Source organism: Arachis ipaensis, chromosome B10 (assembly GCF_000816755.2).
Source record: "Arachis ipaensis cultivar K30076 chromosome B10, Araip1.1, whole genome shotgun sequence".
In the NCBI taxonomy this organism is placed as follows: Eukaryota; Viridiplantae; Streptophyta; class Magnoliopsida; order Fabales; family Fabaceae; genus Arachis; species Arachis ipaensis.
The window spans coordinates 3,853,526-3,865,127 of record NC_029794.2 but is presented as its reverse complement, the minus strand read 5'-3'; the positions used below and the strand labels follow the sequence as shown (position 1 = coordinate 3,865,127).

Sequence of the window (11,602 nt, the reverse complement as noted above, 5' to 3'; positions counted from 1 at the left end):
ATTGTTGAATTATTCTATTGAGTTTTATAATTTTACTAAATTTATAATTAGATTTTTGTATATTTTTTAAATTAGATTTTCATACTGTTTTTAATTTTATAATTAGGTTCTTACCAGTGTAAAAAAATATTAGAGTTAATGAAATATTTTTTCATAAATTGAAGATATCCATAATTAAAAACTGAATTAGATCTTTGATTATATATTTTTTTTTAAAAAATACTTCATTAATTTTAATGTTTTTGACATAGAAAAAATCTAATTATAAAATTAAAAGGAGTATAGGAGCCTAATTGAAAAAAAAAATTAATTGCAAATTTGGTGTAATTATAGAGACTAACAAAATAATTAAATATTAATTAATAAAAAAATTAAATTTTTTCAACAATTTATATTACCTATATATAAGCCATATATAGTCCATAAGTCTCTCTTTCCAGGTCTTTAGACTTTACCGATACCGGAATGGAAATAGATGTTTTTAATTTTTTCGATATTGTTAAGTGTGATTTTTTTTTATGTAATTATATTTTCACATAATTTTTTTCTCCTATTCAAAAAATACATGGCAAGAAATGATACTTAACAACATCACTTGAGATTTTAGCACTGCACTAGTTAGCAAAAACTCTCCAACTTAATGATATTAACTCACTAATTGAAATTTTCCACAATTTTGAACTTTTCTAACCACATAACTCGGATTCTTAATTCAGAATCAGACATAGGACATATCCAGCTTTTATTCAAACAATCTGCCACAGTGGTAGAGCATTTATTGAACATGTTTTTCACTCAAGGGACCCTGGCCTAACTAACATGGGTCCACCACTCCAATGTAGCAAAACAATAATATCTTTGTGTAAAGTTGCAAACAATAGTTTCCTATTCCTATAGCACAAGGACACTACTGTATAAGCTATCAAATTTTCTAAATGGAACTAAAAAATGAGCTTAATTAAAGTTAAGGGAATTAACTAACCTCAATGTCCTTAGTCATTTGGGAGAGCAAGAATTCCTCAAACTTCTGCAAGCTGTATTGCTTTGGGCGAGTATCCTCCAAGAAATAGTTTTGTAGGAAATCATTTGTGCCCATACTTATCACATACAATGCATTCCTTATAATGAATTCAGCTCTTTTCTCTCCCAACAATTTCCTCATGTGAATCTTGTAATGCTCAAAATACTCTAGTTGTTTGGATACTGGTAGAACATTCTGTTTCACGATATTAAATACACTCCACATTAATTTTCAAATATATGTATGTTGCATAGTTATAATAATATAGAAGCTAAGTTAGCTAAGAGGTCATCATAGCGTTTGTTTACAGAGACAAGATACTGAACACAAAATCGTGTTTGACAGAAGAGACATAGACACTGAATTAGTATATTTTGTGTCCATCCTGACAGGAAGGACACAGAGACACTAACAAGGGATACAACTTATTTTTTATTTTTTCTTTCATTATTTTTGTTAATTTTTCATAATTATATTTTTTATTGTTATATTTTTCATCTCAAATTTTTTGAATGAAAAAAATAAGAATAAATTGAATTTTCATAATTTGTTCTAGTTAATCACCAAACAGAATACAAGAGCACAAAATTTTGTGTCTCTGTCCATCAGTGTCTTGTCCTGTTCTCAGTGTCTTGTCCTGTCCTGTTTTTAGAAACAAACGCAGCCATATAGATTAAAATGTCATACCGAAATATTGGCAGTAAGATCATCATAACCTGTAGCTGCTGATGCAAAACTAACACCGTATGGCAGATCTTCTAGCTTCAAATTTGGGTCAAGAAATGGTGGAACTATTTTTCTGAACCCCATTGCTTCATCAGCTGTGCATACAAGTGTTTGTAAGAAGTAAGACTCAAATTAAAAGAGTTTGTACATTATTGAAATACATATATAGAGGTGAAACATAACATACACTAGCTAGCATATATAATAAATTTATGAATTTATATTATTTATTTCATCTGTCAAGAAATTTTTAGCACTTATTAAATGTGAAACTCCCATGCAACACCACTTAAGTTTTGTTTTCATAATGATAGATACTACTTCTAAGTTCTAATAACAATAACTGCTAGAAAAGACTAAGGTCTTAATCAATTGAATGGAAGTATAAATATGTGTTTATTACCAATGAAATCAGTGGCAAGTCTGCCATTACTAAACCTTCCGGTTGGGCGGGCGTTAAAGAAGTTCTTGCCATAAGGAGGGAAGTTGCTTTTCATGGTGGTGCCAAGGACATTGTTGTTGCCAGGGTCAACACTTGAGTCTCCAAAAACCAATATGCATGAAACATTGTTCTTTGCAGCCAATTGCCTCACGAGACCAATGTCCACTTTAGCAACTACTGAATAATATAATGGCATTATTATTATTAATGCCATTGTTATTATCATCATTCTCACCACCACCAACTCCATAATGGAATGGAACAAGCTCTCTCTGAACTCTATAGAAATTGAAGGACCCGCAAGAAAGTAGCTAGATATTTCAGTCTAAAATATTGATGAAGCAAAATCCCCCACCTTCATAGGTGAGTACTTATAATAATAATGTTAATAAAAGTGATGTTGATATTATGATATAGTAGTAGCCTCACACCGTTCTTTAAATTCGCCAGGTAAGAATTCGTTGAGGTAGTTAGAGCATTTATAATTTGGTTCTATAAAATCAACTACACAGCATTAAAAGTTTAAGACTATTGTCACTATAATAATAATGAGGACTCAGGAGATCCCTTCCTTATTTGAAGACAGCTCCAAACTGATCCTCCTTGCTCCTTGCTGGACAGAACTTCTTATGTGTTCACTTCAGAGTGGCTCACATTTTCTTTTTTAAAATAATTTTTTATAAATAAAATAAACATGAGCTTTTGTTTTTGTTTTGCATTTTTCCCAGTTTCAATGTTTATAGTTTGTTGTATCTTTAAAGTTTAAATAGTATATTGCAACTTGCAACAATTCGCAAAATTCCGTTGTAGTCTAGTTGGTTAGGATACTCGGCTCTCACCCGAGAGACCCGGGTTCAAGTCCCGGCAACGGAAATTAATAATTTTTTTTCTAGTTTCTTATCCCCACCATATTTAATGATGATCTATGACCTACCAGAAAATGTGGTAAAATGTTGTTCAAGTAGCAGTAGCTTACTAGCTCTTCATAAATGCATATTACTTTTTCTTCTTGTTCAACAACTGACTACTATAATGCAAAACTGCATCCTTGATTTTTATGTATGTGAATAGTGCACATTATTTATTCATTTGGGTATGATATCGTTTTCATACTAACAGGAGAACCCATCAGTTAACAAAAGAAAGAAACACAATAGGCAAAGGAATTTCTTTATAAGTTAAAACATTAATGATCTATGAATATCCATAAAAGAGGCTAATAATTAATAAAGCAAGAACTATATGCAGGAAATCATTAGTCTTATTAAAAATGCACCAAATAACATGTGAGCTTATGTTCTTACTATGGTAGGACCCTTCACATGAGTTTGGAACAAATATTGAAGGCTTTGCCCCCCAAAGTCCCCAATAGTACTAACGAAATCAATGCATTCTGCATAATATCTAAGCTACTTTATGATATGCAAGCAATGTAGATGGATATTGTTTTTAGGACATTTAGTTTACTTCGACATTAACAGCATGATATTTAGCATTATCAACTCTTAGATGCTTCATATTTGGTGGGATCACTTGCAAAATGGACTGGCAAGGCAGTTGAGAATCCCGCGTAGGATTTAGATTGACGTGATAGATTGATTTGATCCGTTTTAGCTCACTGTCTTTGAACAATAGTTGGTTTTTGGCCTTTGAAATAATAGGATGTGATGTGTACCCCATTATACTCGGAGATTTTATCAATAACCAACAAACCGATCATAAGGTCAACCAAGTCACTCACAAAATCCGTATTATCTTTCAGCCGTTGCCCACAATAAACGGAACCCACTACCCAAACTCAATCACGGCTCTGTGCAAATCAAAGATACTATTAACCACACCTACCAGGCATATCGGAGCAGACAGATCCTAACTGACACACTACTCGTCTATAAAACCAAGCCAAATAGTCTACAAAAGACTCAGGTCACAGAATTCACTCTAGTTTATTATTCTTCATTATCTCATAACTCACATACTTACTTGAGCGTCGGAGTGCTCTGTGCAGGTACTCCCGCTGTCGTGTTTCAGAGGACCGAGGTTAATCTGCAACAACCCCTGGACGACGTATAGCTCAACCAGGGATTCGAGCAATCACCCGGAAGTCACATACCTCGGCGCACTCAGGATGGAATATTTGGCGTCCACCGTGGGGCCCGAAGTTACACTAACCCCACTCTTTTTTCATACTGCTCTTTGAGTTTTCTTTTACAGGGTTTCTCGACCTTCCTACATGGCTGACAACGGAGTTCATCAACTCACTCCGGCCGAACTTATGGCCCAGATGGCAGAATTACAAGCAGAGGTCAAAAGGCTCGCCGAATTGTCAACACAGAACAACACTAACAAACGGGAAGAGAGCAATTCCAAGGGCTCAACCTAAGGCAGCACCGACCTACTAATCGTCAACCCCCCGAAGGAGAGACTGACCTTAGACAACCCATTCTCTAAAGAAATCACGAATTACCAAATGCCAAAGCACTTCACACTGCCTTCCTCACTCGAGCCATATAAGGGGATTGGTGACCCCCGGGCTCATATTAAGAAATTTCAGTCTATGATGTTTTTTAACGGCTCTAATAACGAACCTGTGCTTTGCAGAGCTTTCCCAACTTACCTTGACGGAGCTGCTTTACTTTGGTTTTCAAAATTACTTGCAGGGTCAATTTCTTCCTTCGAAGAGCTAGCAAGGTCTTTCATCGACTACTTCGCTGCAGCACGGATATATGTCCACGTATCAGATTATCTCGGCACCATCCGCCAAGGTCCCCAGGAAAGTCTGAAAGACTACCTGACCAGATTCGCGGAAGCAACAATGGAAATATCCGATCTGGACCCCGCTGTCCACCTGCATACCCTTAAGGCCGGCCTCCGACCTGGAAAGTTCAGAGAGACAATCGCAATCACCAAGCCAAAGACATTAGAGGAGTTCCGGGAGAGAGCGGATGGACAAATGGAGATCGAAGAACTACGTGAGGCCAACAAAACAGAAAGAAAACCTAGGAGGGATGAAGACAGAATGCCAAGGTCGGCTAACAACAAAGAGCTCGGCAAACCATTCAAGCTCACCCCGAAATTCGATAACTACACCAGATTCAACACAAGAAGGAAAAAGATAATCAAAGAAATACTCAACGCCAAGATCATAAAACCACCAGCGAGAGCTGGGAGCTATCAAGACCAGAGGTTTGTAGACAAAAGCAAGCACTGTGCCTTTCACCAGAAGTACGGACACACAACCGATGAGTGCGTAATAGCCAAGGACCTATTGGAAAGATTAGCTCGGCAGGGCCTCTTAGATAAGTACATCGAAGGAAGGAAACATAAAGAAGACGATAGGGACAAGGAGGAACGCCAACAGACATCGGGAAACAAGGAAGCCAACAAATGGTCAAACAACACCCCACCTAAAGGGGTTATAAACTTCATATCCGGAGGATTCGCCGGAGGAGGCGAAACAACATCGGCGAGGAAGCGGAGCTACCGAGCGATGCTAGCAATAGAAGGAACAGCACCACCAAGCTGGAAAAATACGCCCGACCTAGAAATTACCTTCAACCAGGCAGACATATGCTCGGCCGCCCCACATTTAGACGATCCAGTGGTAATCTCTATCCAAACAGGTGATCTACTGGTAAGAAAAGTCCTTTTGGACCCAGATAGCAGTGCGGACATTCTCTTTTACTCTACCTTTTTAAAAATGAATTTATCTGAAAAACTCATGCAACCCTCATTCGGAGAACTAGTAGGATTCTCTGGAGAAAGGGTACCAATCAAAGGTTACATATGGCTAAAAATGAGAATGGGAGATGATTCATCGTCAAGAACCATCGATATACAATATCTAGTAGTTGACTGCACCAGTCCTTACAATATCATTCTCGGAAGACCTGCTCTGAACATGTTCAGAGCAGTGATATCCACTTTTCATCTATGTGTTAAATTTCAGATACAGGATGGCAAAATAGCGACAATTCACTCGAACCGCCAGCAAGCTCGGCAATGCTACAACGCAAGCCTAAAGAGGTCGGACACAATGCAAAAACAACCTAAAGTCAAGGCAATACACACCACGGAAGAAGTTTTGTCCCTAGCCGAGCTTGATCCTCGGGAAGACACCCAAGAAAGACCTCAACCAGCAGATGAGCTCTAGAAGATCCAACTGACACCAGCACCGGAACAGGTTACATACATTGGCCAAGCGCTCCAAGGACAAGAAAGGTCGGAGCTTATAAAGGTATTACAAGTCAATGCTGATCTATTCGCCTGGACCCCAGCAGACATGCTAGGCATAAGCCCAGACGTCATCTGCCACAAACTAGCCACGGACTGAACAAGCCGACCTATAGCTCAAAAGAAAAGGAATCTAGGGGCAGAGAAATCAAAGGCAGTCCTAGAAGAAACCAGAAAGCTCCTCAAAGCTAACTTCATCAGAGAAATCCGCTTCACCACGTGGCTCTCAAATGTGATAATGGTAAGGAAAAACTCAGGTAAATGGCGTATGTGCGTCGACTTTACAGACTTAAATAAGGCATGCCCTAAAGATGCTTATCCTTTTACCATGCATTGATAAGCTCGTAGACAATGCATCAGGTTTCAAAAGCTTGAGTTTTATGGATGCATACTCTGGCTACAACCAGATCCTCATGCATCCAGAAGACCAAAGCAAGACAACATTTATAACTGATCATGGAAATTTTTGTTATAAAGTAATGCCCTTTGGCCTAAAGAATGCAGGTGCAATTTACCAACGACTGATGGACAAAGTCTTCCGTCATCAAATAGGTCGGAACATGGAAATCTATGTTGATGACATGGTCGCCAAGACCACTCAAGAAAAGTCACATTGCGACGACCTCAGGGAGATATTTGAACAGATCCGAGCATATAACATGAGGTTCAACCTAGAAAAATGTGCCTTTGGGGTTCAAGGAGGTAAATTCCTTGGATTCATGCTGACCTCACGAGGAATTGAAGCAAACCCCGAAAAATGTGAGGCGATACTTAACATGGCAAGCCCTAGAACAATAAAGGAAGTGCAACAATTAGCAGGAAAAGTAGCGGCACTGTCTCGGTTCCTGCCAGCAGCATCAAGCCGATCATACCATTTTTTCCAAACAATATCAAATAACAAAAAATTCCAGTGGACAGAAGAGTGCGAGAAAGCATTCGCCGAGCTCAAGAACATTCTATCATCACCACCCGTACTGCAACGACCAGAAGTCGGTAAACCTTTACATTTATATTTATCTATTTCTAAATGCTCTATAAGCTCGGCTCTAGTCACTGAGACAAGAAAAATACAACAACCAGTATACTTCGTCAGTAGAGTCATGCAGCCGACGGAGCAAAGGTATCCGAGGATAGAACAGCTAGCTTTAGCACTTGTAATAACAGCAAGAAGACTCGGGCACTACTTCCAAAGCCACACGATAATAATAAGGACTAACCAACCATTAAGACAAATACTGACAAAACCAGAGTTGGCTGGGCGTCTGACCAAATGGTCCATCGAGCTCTCAGAATTTGACATCCAATATCAACCAAGGACGGCCTTGAAAGCACAGATCCTCGTAGACTTCATCTCAGAACTGACTCTGGACGAGCCCAATAAACATTGGGAATTACACGTTGATGGGGCGTCCAGCCGAGGAGGAAGCGGAGCTGGGATAATCCTGAAAGAGGGAAATAAAGTCGTAGCCGAGCAATCCCTCCAGTTTCACTTCCAAGAAAGCAACAATCAGGCCGAATATGAAGCATTCATAGCAGGACTCAAGCTCGCCCTAAGCCTCCAAATACAAAGCCTGACAGCACATTGTGATTCCCTCTTAGTGGTACAACAAATTCGAGGAGAATTTCAGGTGAAAGATCCCTTGCTTGAGCGATATTGGCTCATAGCAAAGGATCTCATTTCAAAATTTAGCACATTCATTATTCTGCATGTACATAGAGAAAAAAATGTTAGAGCAGACATATTATCCAAACTCACATCCACTAGGGCAGACACACAAACATCGGCATTATCACAGCTCACACTTAACAAACCCAGCGTCGAACTATTATCTATAACAAGCATTAACCACCTCCGCGATTGGAGAACACCTCTTCTTGAGTACATCAATGCAGGTATCATACCCAAAGACGAGCTCAACCCGCAACACTTCAAACGAAAAGCAAGTCTATACACAAACATAGCAGGAGAATTATACAGGTGCGGTTTCTCACAACCATTACTAAAATGCCTAAATAAAGATGAGGCAAAATAGGTGATGGACGAAGTTCATGAGGGCGTATGCGGAAACCACATCGGGGGACGAGCTCTCGCAGCCAAGATCGTCCGAACAGGATATTACTAGACGACCATGAAAAGGGATTGCATAACGAAGGTCAAAACATGTGACAAATGCCAGAAACACGCCGCCATCACTACAAAGCCTGCCGAGGTATTACACAGCATGGAGGTAAGCTGGCCTTTCCACAGATGGGGTCTTGATATTCTCAGCCCATTTCCAATAGCACTAGGCCAGGTAAAATTTCTCCTAGTATCAATAGATTATTTCTCAAAATGGATAGAAGCACAACCACTAGCAAAAAAAACAGCCGAAAAGGTACGATCTTTTATATGAAAAAATATCATATGCCGATTTGGAATACCAAAGGAAATAATATCAGATAATGGTAGGCAATTTACAGATAACAAGCTCGGCTCATTTCTAAAAAGTTTCAATATACAGCATCATTTTAGCTCGGTCGAACACCCACAAACCAATGGGCAGGCCGAAGCTGCTAACCGAGTTATATTGCAGGAAATAAAGAAAAAGCTCAATAACGCGAAAGGGGAATGGGCAAAGCTAATCCCAGAAACATTATGGAGCTATAACACAACAAAACAGACAACCACAGGCGAGACACCCTTCAAACTATTATATGGATCGGAAGCACTAATTCCTGTGGAGGTCGGAGTGCCCACCTTGAGAGCCGAGCTATATGACGAACAACATAACACAAACATGAGGAACGCCGAGCTTGACCTCGTCGAAGAGGAGAGAGACATCACGGCAATTAAACAAAGAGCCAAGAAACAACTAGCGGAGAGACAACACAACAAGAAGGTCGTCCCAAGAACATTCAGTAAGGACGACCTAGTCCTCAGACGAACAGAAGATACGAGATGACCTCCTTCGCACGGCAAGCTCGCCGCAAATTGGGAAGGACCATTCCGAATAGCAAAAGTACTCGGAATGGGGACTTATCAACTCCAGACGTTATAGGGCAGCCCAGTGTCAGGGAACTGGAATGTTTCTTCGTTAAAAATGTATAGATCATAATGTGTACAATGAGTGGAGGAAGGTACTCTTTTTCCCCTTAGAGATTTTTTCCCAAACAAAGTGGGTTTTGCCTAAGGAGGGTTTTAATAAGGCCGGACGCCCACTATATTCAAATAAACGTGATTGGTTCTAAACAAACAAAATGCAAAAAACAATAAAAGCATACGCTACAAAATCACAAAAAAGTGATATCATCAAACTTGGCCTAACCGCGGCCAAAACAAACACTATCCGAGTTCAAAATGGCAACAAAACAGTCAAGATGACCAAACATCGGTAAAAAAAAACTAAACTAAAGTCAAACAAAAACAAAGAGTTATTCATACATATTCAAAATAAACAAAGCAAAACAAACTAGGTGGGGGGAGCGTTCTCATCATGCTCCTCCACAGTTCCATCCATGACTAACTTCCCATCAATCACGATCTTAGTCGCGTCCAAGAGATCACAGTCGAAATCAGGGGCCAATAAGGAGATCTGGCTAACAGCGCGATCAAAACCAGAAACGAACATCTCCATTCCCGTTTCCTCCAGCTCATGAACCCTGGCAGTCAACTTCCCCTTAGAAACATCACTTTCCTTAATTTCCACCTGCAGCAACCGAACTTGGTCCCTCAAACGAACCACTTCCTCTTCAGATTCCTTTGCCTTAGCCACAACACTAACAATAACATCATCTTTGTCATTTATTGACTTCTCCAGTTCCATAACCTTAGCTTTGTATGATCTCTCTATATCAGAAGCCTTATCCATAGCTTCTTTATGCTCAGCGCCTATGAGCTCGGTAGTATGGCCGACACACATCAGACGAGAACCAATGATCTGCAAAATTCAAACCACATAAGAACAGAACAAAAAAAAAAAACAACCTGAACAAACTTTCCAAGCGCCTCCATACCAACCCGACGAGTCATCAACATATCCCCAGGATACTGAGACGCTTTGTCTGCAAGCTCGGCAAAATTAAACTGATCACTCCACCCCCGCAATAAAGCCGTGAAGTCATTCCTGACGATCAAAAGCAACCTTACCACCACCAGCGACCTCCTGATCACCCTCTGATATAACCTCAACAGATTTATCAATATCATCTCGCCTCCGCTTATATGAGGACGCCGGCTGAGCAACAGAATAAGCCGCTGGTCCACCATCATCTTTCTGAACTCCAACAACACTAGCATCTTTCTCTTTTTTCTTTTTCATAAAAGATTGAAGACAAGAAGGGTCCAAAAGGGGAACACGCCCACCTACAGAGCAAACCAACAATTAGAAGATATTATAATATCAACATGAACAAAAGAACAAAACAAAACGTTACCTATATACACTTTCAAGCCCTCATTGTCACCAGAATCATACAAATGCAAAAGTTCAGGAATCGATAAACACAACCCGTCAGCGAAACTCTCAACGAGAAAATTTAAAAAGGAATCCTCCTCATCACTCCGCTCGGCAGCCTCAAGAATCTGGCTCGGCTCAGAACACCAGTAGAAGGGAAACTTTTCGAAAAGCTCATCATCCAAATAAAATGGATATTCAGCCTCAACAGATCGAACCTTAATAAAAAGAGACTTGAAGTTCTTAAAAGAGGATTTGTACAGAAGAAAGAGAGAACGACCCGGGAAACTACTGAGACAAACCCACAAACCCTTCCGAACCCCTTTAGCTTGAAACAATGAAAAGAACAATGACAAAGAACACCGGAACGAGAGGAAATCCATTAAACACTGGAAAGCTCGAAGAAACGCCCACGAATTTGGGTGTAACTGCGAAGGCGCACAATTGAGTTGAGTAAGAACATCACACTCGAAAGAGGAAATACCCCCAATCATGCAGGGGGTATACATGTAGAAATACCCCCAATCACCTCTTCTCTTGCATACCCTATCACTATCAGAACAAGGAAGAAACTCAACGGCGACATTGGAACCGCCTTTAACAAAGTTCAGACTTCTCAAATCAGCCATGGAATCAACACTAGTAAATAAGGAGGAATGAGTCCTCACATCATCGTGAACCCAATGGTAGGCCGCCCTCTTTCTCCCTTTCTCTTTAACTTTCACCAACTCCAATTCCTTCTACTGG

At 39.8% G+C, this 11,602-nt stretch overlaps 2 protein-coding genes and 1 non-coding gene across 3 annotated transcripts in view; 2 read left to right on the top strand and 1 right to left on the bottom strand.

Moving 5' to 3' along the window:
• LOC107621595 (GDSL esterase/lipase At5g45950) overlaps nucleotides 1-2,563 on the bottom strand; it is a 4,342-nt gene extending 1,779 nt beyond the window's left edge. Inside the window, exons 1-3 of the mRNA XM_016323628.2 lie at nucleotides 2,151-2,563; nucleotides 1,709-1,842; nucleotides 983-1,216 (exon numbers count right to left, since the gene is read on the bottom strand). Of these exons, the coding sequence (XP_016179114.1) occupies nucleotides 983-1,216; nucleotides 1,709-1,842; nucleotides 2,151-2,439 (657 nt within the window). The 5' untranslated portion in view covers nucleotides 2,440-2,563. The remainder of the gene's footprint in view (nucleotides 1-982; nucleotides 1,217-1,708; nucleotides 1,843-2,150) is intronic.
• TRNAE-CUC lies at nucleotides 2,990-3,062 on the top strand. The gene has a single exon. It is a non-coding gene; the product is annotated as a tRNA-Glu (tRNA).
• Nucleotides 4,660-6,342, top strand: LOC107619963. Its single transcript, XM_016322189.1, has one exon. The coding sequence runs from the start codon at nucleotides 4,660-4,662 to the stop codon at nucleotides 6,340-6,342; it is 1,683 nt and encodes a 560-aa protein (XP_016177675.1).